General features: G+C 50.0%; 1 protein-coding gene across 2 annotated transcripts; it reads right to left on the bottom strand.

The window, feature by feature from the left end:
• Positions 1 to 4: 4 nt before the first annotated feature.
• On the bottom strand, positions 5 to 14,046 carry Rasl12 (RAS-like, family 12). 2 transcript variants are annotated; one of them, XM_063265520.1, is made up of 5 exons: positions 13,411 to 13,586; positions 11,450 to 11,506; positions 4,749 to 4,822; positions 3,900 to 4,090; positions 5 to 1,933 (listed from the first exon to the last, which is right to left on the bottom strand). In XM_063265520.1, the coding sequence occupies exons 3-5, from the start codon at positions 4,764 to 4,766 to the stop codon at positions 1,558 to 1,560; spliced, it is 585 nt and encodes a 194-aa protein (XP_063121590.1). In that variant the 5' UTR covers positions 4,767 to 4,822; positions 11,450 to 11,506; positions 13,411 to 13,586; the 3' UTR covers positions 5 to 1,557. The 2 variants fall into 2 exon arrangements, with proteins under 2 accessions (XP_063121590.1, NP_001101632.1); NM_001108162.1 differs by lacking the exon at positions 13,411 to 13,586 and adding an exon at positions 13,847 to 14,046 and having other exon boundaries at positions 10 to 1,933.
• Positions 14,047 to 18,820: the final 4,774 nt, after the last annotated feature.

Raw genomic sequence — 18,820 nt, 5'->3', positions numbered from 1 at the left:
GAAATTTTGTTATTTAAAAAAAAAAACTTTTATTCAAACGCTTCTCCAGGTGGGCAGCTGGAACTGTATACTGGGTTCAAACGATGGTGGTCTACAAAGCACACACAAGGGGGCTTGCGTCAAAAGTACAAAGTTCAGCCATGTGAGGTGGAAGCCTTTAATTCCAGCACTCAGAAGGCTGAAGCAGGTGGATCTCTGTGAGTTCAACTCTAGCCTGGTTTACATAGTGAATTCCAGGACAGCCAGACCTACATAATAAAGAGACCCTATCTTAAAAAAAAAAAGTATAAAATTCAGAGCTGGCCTTTGGTCAGGACAAAGGGCCAGGACTTGCAGCATGTGCGCATGAGTAGATCAGGGTCTCCCTCTGACCTCAGCTTCTCCAGCTATAGACTAGAGCTGAAGATAGGGTTAGAGACATTCTCCATTCAGCCCCTGGGCTACTGTCTGGGAGCCAAAGGAGATGGCTTTGTAGTGTGCCCAGCCTAGGCCTTCTCATGCCCCACTCCTGAGCCTGCTCTTCCAGAGTTTGTGGTAAACAGTAAGAGACACCTGGAGCCCCTGCCTGTGACAGACTTCTCACACCTGGGCCTTGGTGAAATACCAAGTAGTTTATGTAAAATTCCTCCATATTAATCCCAAATGCTTTGGGATCTACCTTACCAAAATAGGCTTTGAACAACCCTGTTGCTGAAGGTCCTAGGTCCAACCAAACCAGACTGCACCTACTTAACAGTGGGCAGGCCTATGGTTCCCACCAGAAGGTGTCTGATCCTGCCATCTGTGGACTCTCTGAGGACTGTCACTTGGTGGGATGACTTTCTGCAGCCTTGGTCATTAAGCTCAAGAGGGATGGTCCTGGGGGTCTACCAACAAAGCAGTCAAAATAGTCCCCAAATGCTGGTGAAGGAAATGTTGGAGGCTCTCTAGCCTGGACAACCCACAGTCCCTCTCTGTACCCTTCATTTAGAGGCAAGTGCTGAAGGGCTCCTGTCAAAATTTCTTTGCCCTATCCAAGCTTTCGCATAGGATTATTTTAACTAGAATTTTCTTGGATAAACTTTGGGCCTCTGAACAGCTGGCCTACCTCTTTCTACCACCAGATAATGGTAGGACCTCTGGGCCAGCCATCCTGTAAATTGTTAGCAAGCCTTCCCATAGACAAAGCCTCTTTGAACAGGGGCTGCAGCTGGTCTGGCAGTGTTTGGAGCGGGAGAGTCATGACAAAGGATTTGTACTGCAGATCCTTTCTGCTTGCAGCTGACTCCAGGTCTCCTGTCTGTAACAGGGGTAGCTTCCCTCCAGGGTGACGGATGCAGAGGTTACCATGGAGCCCAGGCCCTTGCCTAGTGAGGAAGCAGGGTGAGGCAGTCAGGAGCAGCATCCCTGCCTGTCCCTCTGGCTCGCATAGTGAGCACGTAGGGACCCTGCTTGGTGCTGGAGGTGGAATCTGCTATCTACCAGAGGGTAAGGGCCATTGGTTCACCAGAGTGCAATCCAGCCCATTTCTTGCAGCCCCAAGCCTCAGCTGAGCCTAAGGTTCCTGCAGAAGAGTCCTCAGAAGATCTTGAAGCCCTTCAGCAGAGTCAAGGTGGGTGCCTTGCGCTTACTCTGGGCACGAGATGACTTCACAGTGACCAACTTGGCCTGGGCCACGGTGGGCATCTCCTTCAAGCTGGCAGTGGAGAGAGTGTTAAAAGTACAGCTGGCCAGTCCGTGCCGGGCTGTGAGTGGAGTCTGGTGGGACAGGGCTTTCTCCTCAGAGATGAAGAGGGGCCGGGCCAGGGGACTCTTCTCCAGCTCTCGTCGCACCTCGCGCACAGCCTCATGGAAGACGTGCTGCACATGCTCAAAGTCCAGGCAGGCAGAGACCTCAAAAAACAGGCACCCGAATCTGCCTGCCAAAGCCGCACCCTCGGCCTTGGTGACTTGCCTGGAGAGGAAGCAGGGTGAGGCAGTCAGGAGAGTGTCATTGCAAGTCAGGCAGAGAGGGCCCCACACCTATCTCCCCACCCAGTGGTCTGGACTCATCTTCAGCCTCTGAGTCTGTTTGCTCATCAATACAACAGGATCATGCCACCCACCTCTTCAGAGGCTGTTAGGGCTAAGACAACATGCGTGGAGTGCTTAGCGCAGTACCTGGTACAGACTCAGCCCTCGACTGCCAAAGCTGGGATTTAGGAATGAATATGAGGAAGAGAGAATGGCAGAGCCAAATCCTTTCATGCTAGACCCTGCCTGTGGCCAGACGAAGAAGGCACTGCCCATCTCCTCCTCAGGAAATGGCCACCCTCAGCTTGAGAGACTACTAGTAGTGAAGAGCAGTTGTTTGCAATGAAGTGGGTGGCACCCCTCCGATTATGCGGGAAGCCGTGACAGACAGACTCTCGAGGCTCATAGGATTTGTCTGCTTGTCCAGTCGAGGGCCAGCAGAGAACAGCAATGAGGATGCCATATCCCCGAGGGATGTTCTCGCTCCCATATGGCCCTCTCTGCCTCCCATGAAGACTGGATAAATGTTTGCAGGTGGAAGAGCTATAGGAGCTTCTGACTGGAACTCATGGACGTGGAGGTGGAGGGAAAAAAAAGATGACCGGCTCTTGTTCCGAAGAGGGGAGGGACGAGGACTCCTCGGGTCTTGAAGCCAAGGCTGCACCTCGGCTGAATCCTGCTTACCACCACCCGTCGATGAGCTGTCCCAGCCACCTTCCCTTAGGACCATGGCACAGCCCAAGATGGGAGGAGATGCCAGGGTAAGAAACAGTAGGGAGAAGCCTCTGGGCCAAGGCTGACTTGGCAGGAGCAAGGGGTTGGGAGACATACTGTGCCACGGAACCCTAACCTGTTAGTGCTGCACTCAACTGCAAAGACCATCTTCAGCGACTTACCCACTGTACAACTTCCCTAATTCCCCATGATGCAATTTTTCCTGGGCTGAAGGTTGGACCACCCATGCAGAAGGCCCCCATACCACCATGGTTACCTTTCAGGAATCCACAACTCTTTCCTCCCTCTGCCTGTGTGACCTATTCTAAAAAAAAAACCCCAACATCAGTCCCTGGGCCTCCGGGGCCTGGGAGAGCAAGAACAGGTTAAGATCAGGAGGGGACAAGTGGAAGGTGCCACACCCAGCAGGTGTGCTGGACACAAGGGGCAATGTCCACACTGGAGAGTTTCAGTGGGATTGCTCAAGCTTGGGCCTCCGTGTCAAGGACCTTAAGGCCAGGCTGGTGACTTGGATGTGTGGAGAGGGTGGAGGTAGAAGCCACAAGGAGTGGCAGGGCCTGCGGTCAGCTTAAAGGATCAGGCCCCACCTTAGAGCATTCCAAGTCTAAGTCATTTAAAACATAATGCCAGCCAAGCAAAATACGGCTGCAGCATTCTGTGGTGACCTGCCCTCTGGCCCAGTCTGTGACCTCTGGTTCAAATCCAACCCTTTCTAAGAGAGGCCTGCCTTTAACAGCCAACTGTGGTAACAAACCTGGAATCTATGCTTGAACAAGGAAGGCAAGGGATGCTGGGACCATAGCAGTCACCTGATCCCAGGAGCAAATTAGACCCTCTCCTTGGGACTAGAGTTAGTCACTAAATGACTAGTCCGCTGCTGGGAGGGCAACCAGAATGTCACACAGCCTCAGGGAAAGCTGATGCAAGAGACCACTGAGACGACGCCTGACAGGAAGAAGTGCTTGTTTTGCCTTTTGGGGGGTCCAGCCAATGTTCGAAGTAGTCCAGGTGTCTTTGCCTTCCTGTCATTGGCTGCCTAGAAGACAAACTCCCAGTCCCTTCTCCCAGGTCTCTTTTACCTGGAGTTAAGAGTATCGTTTTTCCTGGCAGCAGGATGCCACCCTGCATCCCTAGCTAGCTCTAGAGGAGAGGGCTAAGATGCCTGCACTCACCTGTACTGGGCCATGTCGAGCTTGTTGCCCAACAGCAGGGCAGGGTAGCCACGCTGTGTCTCCTTGGCATGCAAGGCCAGCAGCTCTAGGTAGCTGCTGCTGCCTTCGAAACTCTCACGACTATCCACACTATACACCACCAGGAAGGCATGGGCCCAGTTCAGGTAGCGCTCGCAGTTCCTGGGGGTGTCCTGGAGTAAGGGAGAGGACCCTAACTGAGAGGCAGAAGAACTTGGGGGGAAAGGCCTTCACCTGGGCTGCCCTTTCCACCTCGGGAGTCTTTGTATATTGTTCCCCAGCAGATCCCTTTTCAAAGGAGCACTTCAGTTCTGATTTGGCTTGGTGTGAAAAGAGACATTGTCTCACAAACCTCCCTCCCACCACCCAGCCAGAGACTTGGAGACCTTGGCCCCTTGGGCACCCAGTCAAAGATGCTGGCACAGCCCTCCAAGGACCTGCTGTCTCTGAGTATTGCTGGTTTAAGGTCAGGTCCACACTGCCCCTTTGGCCTCTGAGAAGTGACTCCAGCCGTGGGTATGAGGACATGGAGATATACGTCGGGGAGACGGGCTCACAGGCTCTCTGTAGGAGTCCTTGCATTGATAGGCATGTACCCGTGTAAGCTCAGAAAGCTTAAGATACCTGGACAGATGCCAGCGATCACGCTTCTTTCATTTGCCAAATGAAAGATTCAGGCCCAGAAAAGTCAGAGTCCCCTTCAGGGACACACAGAAAAAACTGCAGCCTAAAGGGGTCCAGATGGCCTCGTGAGGTCAGGTCCTGGAGGGGCTGCACTGATGGTCTGGTCTCTCTGGGGATGGGGGAGCGGGGGCAGGGCAGTAATGTTACCAGGTCTGCAGTGTCCATGACCCTCAGGTGCACAGGTTGGTGGTCCACAGTCTCCTCGGAGCTGTAGATGTCCTCTGCAACACAGATGGTCAGCCAGGTGAGCAGCATGGCAAGCCACACAATAAAGGACACGGCCAATGTCCCAGCTTCCTCCTGGGCTGGACTCCTGTGTAGCCTTGACTAGCCCTTAAGAGCCGTAACCAGGCTACTGTCCCTCTTCATTTGTCAGGTTAGAAGCATCAGAGGCAACTATACACCATGCCCTGGGGGATGGGCTAATCTGGATCCATGTACAAAGCCTGTGGTGCGGCGTGTGGCCCATAGACAGACTAAGCAGCTGAGGCTTGGAATTTCCTCCAAGAATTCTGATTTTCTCTTCCCAGCACAGTACCCAGCCCACAGGGAATTCCCAAAGACTTCTTCCCTCAGTAGGAGACAAGAGCAAAGCGAAGCTTCTGATATGATAGAGAGGGCAGCCAGACCTCACTCAGAAGCTCCAAGGCTCTGTAAGTCATCCTTATCACATGTAGAATCCAGACCAACTTCAGGGAAATGGGAGAAAGCTCAGTGGGGAGGGGTGATTGCCAAAGAAGTATGAGGGCTTGAGTTCAAGTCCCCAGTCCCCGGGTAAAAAGCCAATCATAGATGTGCACATGCCTGTAGCCCTAGAAAAACCCCAGGAGAATTACTGTGGATTGCTGGCTGTCAGCTTATGCCTGGGCTCATGAAGACCCTTTCTTCAAGGAATAAAGTAGAAAGTGGCAGAGCAAGGTGTTTGATGCCTTCTGGTCTCTGCGTGCATACAGATATGTAAACTTACACATAGCACACACATACAGCACACACAACACACAGTGCACACATATACTGCACACACACTACACACACATAGACTGTAAACACATAGCACCCACATACACAGCACACATATTTATAGCACACACACAGAATGTACATACACAGCACACACATACACAGCACGCACACACACAGCACACACATACACAGCACACACAGCACATAGTACACACATACACAAACACACAGCACACATGTACTTACACAGCACACACACACACAGTACACATATTCACAGCACACACATACACAGCATGTACACACACAGCACACACACACACAGCACACATAACACTCACAGCGCACATTCATAGCACACACACACAGCATGTACATACACAGTACACAGCATGGACATACACTGAACATCTCCCCAAAATCCAATCTCAGCTACATTTCAACTACCTGATCTAGTCACACCACTTCAGATCTCAGGGAGTGTGTCCTTTTTTTTTTTTTTTTTTTTCTTTTCTTTTTTTTGGAGCTGGAAGTGTGTCCTTTTAAAACAGAAACACTATGATGACTTGAACTATCATAACTTGAACTATCAGTTTTCCTTCCTTCCTTCCTTCCTTCCTTCCTTCCTTCCTTCCTTCCTCCCTCCCTCCCTCCCTCCCTCCCTCCCTCTCTCTCTCTCTCTCTCTCTCTCTCTCTCTCTCTCTTTCTTTCTTTCTTTCTTTCTGTCCTGGTTTTTGTTTTTGAGACAGGGTTTCTCTGTGTACCCCTGGCTGTCCTGGATCCAGGCTGGTCTCAAACTCAGAAACCTACTACCTCTGCCTCCCAAGTGCTGGGACTAAAGGCACCACACATCTGCCGAGCCAGAGCTAACAATCTCCAGGCCTTGGCTTGCCCCTGAGCTAGCACATTTAACCTCCCTGTATCCCAGGACTGTGGGGAGACTGTTTAGGAATCCAGACTTGGGGCTCAGCTCATAATAAATCTCTAGAAACGGCGGTGAGGAACATGAAGGAGCCCCAAAGTTAACGGGACACATCCACATTCCCAGGTAATTATTTTCTCCTTTTGTTTTTATTAATTTGGGTGAGGATGTGGTGTATCTAGGTGTGCATGTCCGCGTGTGCATGTCCCTGTGGAGGTCAGAGTTTGACATCGGTGTCTTCTTCACCCTCTTTCCACTTTATTATTTTTAAAAGAGGTTTTACGCTTATGTTTATGTGTGTGCCCGTCTGTGTGCTGGTGCCCAAAGAGACCAGAAGAGAGCACTCAGTTCCCTGGCACTAGAGTGTTAGGTAGCTGTGACCATCTACCATGGGCACTAGAAACAGGACCTTCGTCCTCTGGAAGGACGAGCTGCTCTTAACGCGTCATCCCTTCAGCCCCTCCACCTCTCTGTTTGAGCCATGATCGTTCACTGAGCCTGAAGCTCACCAATTTGTCGCCGGCTGGCTGGCCACAGAGTTCCAGGGGTTGAGCTGTCTCTGCTCCCCCAGATGCATGCCACCAGTCCTCGCTTTTGACATGGGTGCTGGGAGTCTGAATTCAGGCCCCTGTGCTTGCATGGCAAGCACTTTACTGACTGATATCCGCAGCCCTCGCAACCCATTTATTTTATAGAGAAGTCATTTTAAACTCAAACGGAAGTTACAAACTCACACGGATGCTCTTTGTCTGCTCCCCTCAACATGAACACCTTGGACAACCACAGCGCAATCGACAAACCAGGAAGTTGATGCGGGTCCTGCACTATGAGCTAATTTACCAACCTTATTTGGATTTCAGCAGTTTGCGTTTTTTTCTTTTTTTAGTTCTTATGACTTTAAACCCAAGAAATCAGAATGTGGTCAGCCATACAGAAACCATCACTGGCTCGCTGACAGTTGCTTCCCTCACCCCCACAGTCCCTGTGCTTCTGGCACATGTACGTGTGTACCCTAAGTCCCCACCTTTCCCTGGGTGACCCTCTGGGCAAATCTGAGGTGTTCTCTGCCTTCCTGGCAGTGGCCACTCCGAGAACAGCACCCTTACCCCGTGGGGAATGCAGTCACACACTTCTCTCTGATGGCCGCTGGCAGGCAAGCGGGCCTGGACACGTGCCAGGTCCACTAACATCCAACTTGAGTCACGGACAGCTTCTCATCCCCAGCCTGCTTTGGGGACTTGGATAAATAGCTGCTCTTATCCAAAGAAGAAGAAGGAAAAAAAATAGTGGAAAATATGCTCCAAATGTTTAACTATATTTGGCCCAAGAAGAACTGCTGCTGGATGCCTATCTTGTGTTCATACTTCTTATTTTCCTGCCAGACTTGCCTTTTAGGCACTGACCCCCAAACAGGTAAAGTCCTGCTCAGTCCAGTGACAAGTGTTACCCTGGCCTTAGTTGTCCCGGTTTTCCTGTTACCCAAGAGGCTAGCAGATCGATTGTCTGTTAGCTCCACTGTAGAAAGATGACCAGGTTGTTTTGGGAGGCTGAGGCAGGAGGATTGCAAGATCAATCCTTGCCTGGGCTACAGAGTGAGTTCAAGGTAAGTCTGAGCAATGTAGTGAGATGCTGTGGTAAGACTGGGGTTGGGGGGAGGGGATACAACTCAATGGTTAGAAGGCTTGCCTAGTATGCATGGCAGACACACTGGGGTCATTTAATTCCAGGAATGGGGGGACTTGAACTTGGGCCTTCTGGACTGCCTTCCCACTGGGACTCCCTTACTCCCTGACTAATGATGGATCTGCTAGTCCTCCATGAAGCATCCTATTTAGTAGGAATTCTAGTACAGATATGCAAGTTGGATAAAGCCTTGGGAGCTAGAATGGCAGCTTCTCACCCAGGCATAGTGGTATAGAGCCTATCTTGACTCTGGGCACTTCGACATCTTTAAAATAGTAATTTTACGAAAGGCACCAGAGAAGGTCTGTATGATTGTACATCAGGTGGCACCTCAGACGCGATGAGCATCCTTGTCTTTGCAGGAACGGGATGAAGGCAAATGAGGTAAGAAGTTGACATTGTCCCCTAGAGGAACCAGGAAAGAATATTCATTGGAGCCCTTGCCCACCAGGACAGAACTGCGGCAAATGACTTCCATCTGGCTCCTAGCAGCTCCAGTCACTGCCTACAAGACACAACTCCAACACAGACAATCCAGTCTCAGCCTCCATATGGGGAAAATGAAGCTCAGAGAGCCCAGTTAGGAGACTCACTGAGACCTCTCTGACTCAGTTTCTTTCTGAAAAAATGGAAGTGATAATAATTCTTGTTTGTTTGTGATTTGTTTGTTTGTTTGAGACAGGGTTTCTCTGTGTAGCCCTCGTTGTCCTGGAACTCATTCTGTAGACCAGGCTGGCTTTGAACTCACAGAGATCCACTTCCCTCTGCCTCCTGAATGCAGGAATTAAATGTGTGTACCTCTGCAGCTAAGCTGATAATAATTCTTGAAATGGAATTCAAAAACAATTCAATCCCACAGGACAGACAGTCGAAGCTACAACTAATACCACACATCAGGCCGAAGATGGGAATGGCTTTCCACCTCAAAGAGTCTCACATGTGCTCAGGCTCCTAGGAGACCCTGGAAAAGAGCTGTATTAGCCACCTGTGCCTGAGGCACGCCTTCCTCTTGGATGTTCAGACTTCTCTCCATGGGAGAGGCTTAGGTCTCCCAGTCTGGCCTACCAGGGTGTCTGAACTAAGAACAACTAGTTTCAATGTAACAGGCTCTCGGGAGAACAAGAGACCAAAGACTGAGGTGGTTAAACATTATAGGCTGCTGTCTGCACCCCCCCCCCACCTCAGACAGTCTGACCACACGTTCCATTATCAACTCAGAATTCCAAAATTGCTCAACCAGGAAGCTCAAATCACCACTGTACTGGAATCATCTGGTGAGATCCCGGGGAAGGGGACGGATGGAGAGCAGGGAAGAGGAGGTGCTAGAAATGGATGATGAGAAAAAAAAGGTAAACACAGGGCCTGGTGGTGCAGCTCAGCTGCTGGAGCATTAGCTGAGCCTGCATGAAGCCCTGGGTTCAATCAGCAGCACAGAATAAACCAGGCACGGTGGCACACACCTATAATCCCAGCACTTAGGTGGATGAAGGAGGCTCAGAAGCTCAAGGTCATCCTTGGTCACACTGATGGTTTAAAGGCTTGAGCTACATGACAACCAATCTCAAAAGAAACATGGAAGCCGTATCTCCTGAGCACTCTCCTCCTCTGTATTCCAATCTAGCGTGAACTGTGAGCCTCTTGGGGGCAGTGCTGCAGAAGGGGGTCTTATCTTGTGACCCAGAGCCCTTGGGGCACCAACATTTTATTTGTTTGTTTGTGTGTGTGTGTGTGTGTGTGTGTGTGTGTGTGTTATTCTTTAAGATTGATTTCAGGGGGCTGGAGAGATGGCTCAGAGGTTAAGAGCACCCGACTGCTCTTCCAGAGGTCCTGAGTTCAATTCCCAGCAACCACATGGTGGCTCACAACCATCTGTAATGGGATCTGATGCCCTCTTCTGGTGTGTCTGAAGACAGCTACAGTGTACTTATATATAATAAATGAATAAAAGATTGATTTCATATATATGAGTACACACCAGAAGAGGGCATCGGATTCCATTACAGATGGTTGTGAGCCACCATGTGGTTGCTGGGAATTAAACTCAGGACCTCTGGAAGTGCAGCCAGTGCTCTCAACCGCTGAGCCATCTCTCCAGCCCCACTTTATTTGATTTTAATGAACGGGAAAACAACTCAACATCGTTCTTGAAAAGCTAAACTCATTCAGACACCTCGTTGTTCTCGGTAGACAGTTTACAAATAGAAGTGTTATAAACACAAACTAGAAGTGACTTCTTCAGTGCTGATCAGATTCTAATTTTGATTGTCTTGGGTATTAGGGTCCTATGTAAGGGTTTATTTTGAGGGACGATCCTTCTGTTAAAAATAAGTTTCACAGGGTTAGGGATTTAGCTCAGTGGTATAGAGCGCTTGCCTAGAAAGTGCAAGACCCTGGGTTCACTCCTCAGCTCCAAAAAAAAAAAGAAAGAAAGAAAAAATAAGTTTCACAGCCCAGGTCTGATGAATGTGGGGGGCTCGGGGGAGTATGCATAGGAAGCCATTTGAGAAGAAGTAAACGTTCTCCAAGAGTCTACTGGGTCAAGCACTAGCCTACCATGCACCATTTCTTTAATCCTAGCAGCAATTCTCTGGTTTAGCTATGCTTAGACTCCTCTTGTGGAGGAGGAAATAGTAGCTCAGAGAGCTTAAGTGACTGTCTCAAAGTTACCCAGCCAATGAACGTCAGAGCCAGCATACAAGTTTAGCTTCGTATAAGGAAGCATGGGAAGGGATGGAGCAATGGTTCAGTGGTTGAGAGCATTTGTCTCTTGTCCAGTTCCAGGGAATCCAGCGCCCTCTTCGCAACTCCATTGGTATCAATCACACCCATGGTGCACAGATATTCATGCAGGCAAAAGACATATATCCATAAAGTACAATACATTTAAAAACCTAAAGCAAAACAAATGCTTCCTGGTTCAAAGAATGTCCACCACCAATAGAGAATCCCTTAAATAGCATGTCTGGCTGTCTCGGGGAGAACACTGAGTGAACACTTTGGGTAACTGTGCCTATTTGGATGTGGACATTCTGCTATTTAAGAAAAACATTCTTCTAAAGTCTCTTTGTACCGCATATTTTAGGGCAGGCAGTCTCAGTTCCTTGAGTTGGACCAGCCCCCCACCCCCCAGTTGTCTTATATGCACCGATTCATCCCAGGGATCTTCCTCTTCTACTCTAAGATCCACAGTGCTGCTCAGGGCCCACCCATGGGGAGCTCTCAGGGGACCATCCAGGTGGGGCCCAGGCAGCAGGAAGCCAAGAGAGGAGTTGCTTCTTACCCAAATTGGGATCATATTCGCTGATAAACCTCTTGGTGAGAAACTTCACAGTCAGGGCTGCAAGAAGAAAGAGGGAGGCTCAGGCCACTGCTGCATCTATAGCCAGCTCCGAGGTCACTGTCACTCTCACTTTATGGAGGCATAACTGACCCCTGTGGTCTCTGCTGACACCAAGCTTGGCTCTCCAAAGGCCCTGGGCTACAGAGCAGAGGAATTGGCTCAGAAGGCATAGGGATAGGGTGCCAAGCCCCACTAACTGCATGCACCCCTGGGATTAGTTTCTAAAAACTTCTATGAGCATGAAAGTTAGCAAAAGGCATGTCTAAGAGTATCTGTGAAAAACCAACCCCAGGGTCAAGACCCTACATCTAGTGATCCGGAGGTCTGGTGAGTTCCCCCAACTCAAGGGACACATCTCCCACCCCTGGACGGGTCACACTGACTTTTTAGTATGGAGACATTTATTCTAGCTTTGCCTACAGGCCAGAGACAGTAAAGCCAGCGGTTCTCAACCTGTGGGTCACAAACCCGTTTGGAAGTGAAGCAACCCTTTCACAGAAAACACACATAATCTACATTATGATCCATAGCAACAGCAACATTACAGTTATGAAGTAGTAACAAAAGTAATTGGGGTTGGGGATTTAGCTCAGTGGAGAGCGCTTGCCTAGCAAGCGCAAGGCCCTGGGTTTGGTCCCCAGCTCCGAAAAAAAGAAAAGAAAAAAAAAAGAAAAAAGAAAAAGAAAGTAATTTTATGGTTGGGAGTCATATTAAAGGGCTGCAGCATTGGGGAGGTTGAGGACCACTACAGTAAGTGAAGAATGGACCGGCTATGGCTGGGAAGAGTCTGACGTACCCCCCCCACACACACAACAACCCCCACCTCCACCCCAGAACATGAGTTTCCAAGCAAGGTCTAGGACAGAGTGTGTCCCAAGTAAACACCCTCCAGTCTACGTCCTCTACACCTTGGGCTTTGGCTCTCAGTGAGACTTCCATGCCCCTCTTGAAAATGTAAGACTGGAAAAGTGGTTCTTTTTCCCTTGTAGGGTGCAGGATTGCTTCTGCTCAGAGCTCAGCACATAAAGGCAAGGGTCACCCAACTATATTATGCCGGACTCTTGCTAGGCTCAAAAATAAATGTAAGATTCTTTTGAAGGATTCCTAACAGTGCCAGTTGGCAAACTGCTAGCCAAAGAATACGTATTTTTAAACTTTCTGGTGCTGAAGATGTTACCTAGCTGCCTACCATGCACGAAGCCCTGGGTTCCATCCCCAGTTTTGCCAGTGCCAGGAATGGTGGTGCACATTTACAAACCCAGCACTTGGAAGGAGAAGGCAGAAGACTCAGGAATACAGGGCCATCTTTGGCTTCATAAAAAGTTCTAGGACAGCCTGGCATCAAAAAAAAAAAAAAAAAAAAAAAGGAATCCTTTAACCATGTAAGTCACTAGCTGACTGACCATTGGCAGAGTCACTGGGAACAGGCTGGTTTTTAAAGGAAAACCATGTTCTGGGTCCCCCTTCTAAGTCAGGAGTGCTGGCTTCAAACTTCCCCAGGGAGTCTCAGAGAAAGGAGGAGAAGGAAAACTCTAGTTCACAGGCCTGGTGGCTATTCACTGTGGGCTGGAACAGGGCAGCTAGGAGAGTCCCTTCTGGCTACCCATCTTCAGCTGACAGGGTCTTAAAGTGTCAGAGAGCAGGGCAAACACTCCCTTTGGGGTCTCTGTGATGGCTTTTAGAAGTGATGAAGGTGATGACAGAAACTATCTCAGTAGTAGCCCAAGATTCAGATTTCCCAAGGACAAGTCCCTGGCACCTGGGACTATAGTCTTTTTCCAGAAAGTCAAGAGGGGTCTGACTTGAAATAAACACATTTGATAAGAATAGTCTGTTTCAGAGTTCCAAGGGTTGGCAGTGTAGGAGTGGCCTGAGCCTGAGAAGTTCTAATCTCTACTGACTTCTACTAAGTTCCTTGGAGGGGGTGTTGAGGGGGTGGACAGCACAGATCAAGGAATAGCAAGGATGCCACTAAATTCAAAGGGACCCAGGGCTGGAGACCAGCGCCAACAGGTCTCCTTAGTGTCAGCTGACGAGATTTTGTTGCTGGTCCCAGGGATGGAGATGAGTGGAAGACCTAAGAGAAACACAAAGAGAGAGTTTTGTGGGGGGACAGGAGTCACAGGCACTGAGAACAGAGACAGAGGAAGAGCCAGGCAAGCAGCTAAAGATAAACAAAAGGCGGGAGTGAGAGCCCACAACAGAGAAACTGAGGCAAAAAGCAAAGTCACGGGGACTCACCCAACCACCGAGGGATTAGGGGAGAGTGTGGGGGAGCAACTCCCTGGGAGCTGGGGGATGAAGCTGCCCTCATCCTCCACGCTCCACACCACTCACCAGACTTGCCCGCTCCGCGGCGCCCAAGGATAGCCAGGTTAACCTCCAGAGGCACGCTGTGGGGCCCGCTGCCAGCTCGGGGCTTGCCGAACACTGAGGACATGGCGAAACTGCAGATGGCCACCCCGGTCTTCAGCCCGAAGGTCTGCTAGTTGCACGCCCCTAGTCACCCTCCAGGCCGACCCATCAGTGCCCGCCCGCTGGAGGAGGGGCGTGGACGGGGCGTGGCCTCCGCGCTCCAAACACCTTTTAAAAGCCGCTGAGCCCTCCCTGCCTGGCCAGAACACCCAGGATTGTGCTCCCTGGCTCCTGGTTGGTCTCTGTCACTTTTGCTTTAGACCACAACCAGCTCAACCTCAGAGCTCCACTTCTGTGTTTTGCATGGGCGACTCCAAATACCATCACAGCAGAACTCAGGCTCTTGGGACAAAGGAGTTGTGGCCCTTGCTAAGACTTCATGACCCAGCCAAGATTTGGGAAGCTGAGGGAGGGTTGCGGCAGTGGCACACTGGAGGCCAGCCTGGGCTACCTAGTGAATTCCAGGATAGCTTGAGTTACATGAAAAGGTCTCAAACCAGACATAAGACACCTCACCCACGCTCTGTAAGTAATCCTAACTGAACTCATTGATTGGGGCGCCAAAAGTCCATCAAAAGACATGACAATTGAAAGGAAAGTAATTGGGAAGAAGAAGGGGATAAGTGAGTGGTAGGACATGAGAGGGAGTATGGAGCAGTGAATATGATCAAAACACATTAGATGCATGTGTGAAAAATGTCACATAAAAACCCATTATTATGTATAATTGATAACTGCCACTAGAATGTAAAACAATTACTTTATACAGGTTTGGCTTCCAGAATCTAATCCATCCTGGATTACTTTTTCTCCCTGGCAGAAGTAAAAAGTTGAATATGTCTTCTGTGTTCTGGAGTGGACAGTCGTTCTGAGCTTGGTGGGAGGGCGATGGAGAAGCTCATTTCCCAGGGTCTCAGGGAGATCTGGTTATGCTGGAGATAGGGCACAAGAACTTAGTTGTTGAGATAACTTTAGGTAAATCACCCACTTCTTTGGGGTTTGGTGTCCCTATCTATAAATACTGATGGGTAAGTAAATACAAAATTTTGGGATGAGATTTTGGCAGGCCTGAGTAAATTCTAGCACCCTGAAGGCCTGTATTCTAGAAAACACTCCTTCTGGGGTGGGGAAGGGCGTACTAGCTCCAGCCCATTCCTGTCCCACAATGGTAAGCTGACTGCCCGCTCACCCGCTTTATGCTAGGTCAGTATAAAGTCTTCATTAGTTAGCCGGCAATTACACCAGGTGTTTGGGATCCCAGGGTAGCCTTGGGCCCTTCTCGGGGTGAGCTTTGAAGCACAAAATCCTTTCTTAGGTTGACACATCTTCGGTAACAAGAACGGTTATGTTAGCCAGAGTCAGAGCTACAGAAGCCGGAAAAGCCGTTAGAGGCTTTCCCAGAGCGATGGCCTTTGATGGATCAGGGCTTCGTTTTTGTTTTTGGCAGATGGTGCTGTGTGTGCTGCATGTTGTGGCCCGAATGGTTCTTCCATTGTGGAGTCAGTCCTGTTAAGGTCTGAGGGCCTACTAAGTTCTGGGGGGCCCTGTTACACTAACCAGAAAAAACAAACAAACAAACCAAAAAACCATGGAAACCTGGCCAGCAGGCAGAGGGTCCAGTGTACCAGCAGGACTGCAGTGTCCCTCCTAAGCAACAACAACAACAACAACAACAACAACAACAAAAACAACAAAAACAACAAAAACCCTTTTTCTGGACAGGATGTGAATTCTGACTTGGTCTAGCTGTTGAGGGATTCACAGTAAACCAGCTGTTATAAAGCTTTCCAGGTACCAGAGGGATTTGTTTACATTATACCTCAGGCCAGACTTGCTTGAACAGAGGAACACAAGGGGTTTCCTCTGAATTGTAGGAGTTGAAAAGTTAGAAGCCAAGTTGTAGCCACATTCCCCGGGCTGGCTACAACCTTGTGCAGACATTCCAGACGGGGTCCCTGGAGAAAAAACTTGTCTCATTGCAGGAGTGCTGGAGAGAGCAAGGTGGAGCCAGCACCGTTCCCCAGAGGAGAGTTTTGCCACTTCTGAGTTTGTGTGAGGTGGGGGGAGTTGCTTAGTCATTCTTGGGCTGGGGCTCAGTTCACACAAAGCACTGGAACCGATCCCCACCCAACACCAAATAAACTCTAGTGACTGATGGTACAGGCCTCTCTAATTCCAGCTGATCTGAGTTGGAGGCAAGAGGATCAGAAGTTCAAGTTCGCTCTCTCTCCTTCAAGATCAGGGGAGCAGGAGGAGCCTACACTATGTCAGAGCCTGTCTCAAAAAGAAAGGAGGCAGTTCGCTCGAGAGAGAGGTAATTCCGTTTGGGTAATAGCTCAACTCTTCTTGTCTAGCCCCTCAATCGAAGCTCTTATAGAAGACTTCAGACACCCCAGATGTGGAGGCTGTGTTGCTGGGCCCAGTCACAACTGCTGAGCTTGCAGTCAGTGTTCAATAGATGTACAGAGCGGGTAGGGAATGAACAGAGAAGGAATGTAGGGCTTGTCTTTCCTGACGCCAGGACACCCACAAGCAATTGCACATAAAGCTAAGATTTGGAAACTCTATTACATCTTCTCCTGGGTCACAGCACAACGTGCCTTCTATTGCTGCTCCATGACCTATCACAATATCTAAACCAAGTAGAACCTTAGAAATCATTTGCAAATCCCACCTCACGGGTGTGAAATCGAGGCCTGGAGAGGCTGCATAGCTTTAGCAAAGTGGTGGTCGCGTCGCATCAAAGCCCAGGCAAGCATCCCTTTCCCAACTTCGGGAGCTGCGAGGTATTCCCTGTGGTGTGTACTGTCTTCGCTGTGACTGGAAAGAGGCTCCACCATCAGACTGGAGGCTCGTTTCTCCAAAGACAAGAGTTATGTCTCCTCCATCAGGCAGTGTTCTTCTGGGACAGAAGCTGAATTTCCCTCCGCTCACTAGGGGTTCCAACAGGTTGGGGATCGGGTCCACTGAGTAGACCCTGCTGGAGAGATGACCCAGCAGTTGAGCACACGTATTGCTCTTGGAGAAGATCCAGTTTTAGTTCCCATCACCTACCTGGTGGCTCACAACCATTGATGACACCTGGCCTCTGCAGGCACCAGGCATTCACGTGGCACACATACATACATCCAGGAAAAACGCTCATACACATAAAAATTGAATAAAAACATCGTTTAAAAGTTTTTTTTAATTAAAAACACAGAGAGAAAGCCCCTACTGGGTGCTGACCATGTAGCTGCAGATATGAATAAGGCTTGGGTCTGTGCTCCCTCCAAGGCTCAGAGCCCAGTGCCTGCCTGCCTTTTGTCCCCACCCCCATCTCTCTCAGTGTGGGGAGTGCAAAGTGGAGAGGGGGGTTTGTTAGAGGTCAGACAGGGGTCAGGCAGGGCCTGGGAACTCTGTGGGCTGCCCACAGCCAAGACGGTTCCTTGTCCTCTCCATCTCCCAGAGGGCCACTCAGGATCTGGGAGGAGGAAACCCACAGCTGCACACACCACCGGCTGGGGCCCTGAGGGTGGGACCAAAGGGCAAAGCCTGGGCTCAGAGGCAGAGCCATGATCACTACCCTATGTGGACCCCTCATCATCATCAGGCCATGGAAGGTAGAAACAGGGTGCGTGCGTGAGCCCCTACTCACTCAAGAGGCCTTGACTTGGGGGTGGGGTATGGATTGGAAGATAAACTTCAGTCTAGAAGAGTCTTGTGATTTTTGCCTCCTGCTCTTAGGTGGTTCCATTTGGCTCTGTCTGGCTTCTGTTAGGTGTCAGGAACAGGCTAACAGATGACAACTGTGTAGCAGCCCTGTCCTGACAATCTGCCTTCTGAGGCAAGCAAGGTTAGGCAGGTAGAGAGATGATGCCTGTCTAGGGAGGGAGTAGCCTATGGGCCGGTAGACAGTTCTGTCAAGTCCACACTGAGGAAAAGCCCCCTTCATCTGGAAGCCTCCCAGACACTCTCCCTGTCACTAAGGCCTAACAAGGATACAGGTAAAGATCTGACACTACAGCATCCACTTGCCCCCAAGAAAGGATTGCCATACCTAATGCCTGGAACATTCTGGGTCCTTTCAGCCAATGTCTGGGCTCAAGGAAGGAGAGAAACTGGCAGAGGGCCTGGGATAGTACTCGTGGGATTTCTGCCCACCCCACCCCCATCTCCTTCCCCTCTTCCTGCCTGGTCCCTGGGGCAGAGCATCTGAGATATTTCTGGCAGTGTCTTCCAGGCCTCTGGCCTCCCAGGCTCACACTAGTGGTCCCCACATCCCAGGCCTGTTTTGATGGGGTGAACTAGGGAGTGCCTTAAGGGAGGCACATTTGCTGTGGGTTAACAAATACATCTGTAGGGTCTATGTCTGTGTCCTAAAGGGGAGCAGGGTTCTCCTATCCCCCTCCTACTGCCTCTCTGGCAATGGATACCTGCTCCACCCTCCCAAATGAAGACCCAGGAGAACATCTCCCAGATACACCACCTGGTCCTGGTCCTCATTTTCCTCCCCTTCAGAGTGAAGTAGAAGGACAAGGCAATCATCGAACTCCTTTCCTTCTCACATCTTGGGACTGAGTATTAGATGGCCAACCAGGAAAGCTGTGCACAGTTGGAAAAGTGCCTTGGACGGGACTGCAGGACAGCCTGGGGCTGTCTGTCCCAAACTGCAAGATCCTGGGCAAGGCTCTTTCCCACACTTCAGCCAGGTCTTCTTAGGAATTCATAAACCCAAGGTGCCTTCCGCTGCCCTAAACTCTGCACAGAAGAGAATTCGGCAGCATGTTTAAGGGCACATATACAAACTGGCTGCATTCTGGTCCTAAATCTGCCACCTGCTGGTCATGAGCTAAACCCTCCCTTAGGTTAGTCTCTGTACCTATCAAATGGAGGTGTTAGCAGCATGTAGTTCAG

The sequence above is a fragment of the Rattus norvegicus genome, chromosome 8 (genome assembly GCF_036323735.1).
Source record: "Rattus norvegicus strain BN/NHsdMcwi chromosome 8, GRCr8, whole genome shotgun sequence".
In the NCBI taxonomy this organism is placed as follows: Eukaryota; Metazoa; Chordata; class Mammalia; order Rodentia; family Muridae; genus Rattus; species Rattus norvegicus.
This window is presented reverse-complemented; position numbering and strand designations above follow the sequence as displayed.

What these genes read in the sequence shown, in the direction of transcription:
- Rasl12 (NM_001108162.1), bottom strand. Translation starts at nt 13,949, where the DNA reads ATGTCCTCAGTGTTCGGCAAGCCCCGAGCTGGCAGCGGGCCCCACAGC. An exon ending in CCGCGGAGCGGGCAAGTCTG is followed by an intron (nt 11,507 to 13,846) that starts GTGAGTGGTGTG and finishes TTCTTCTTGCAG; the next exon opens with CCCTGACTGTGAAGTTTCTC. An exon ending in CTCGACATGGCCCAGTACAG is followed by an intron (nt 1,934 to 3,899) that starts GTGAGTGCAGGC and finishes CTTCCTCTCCAG; the next exon opens with GCAAGTCACCAAGGCCGAGG.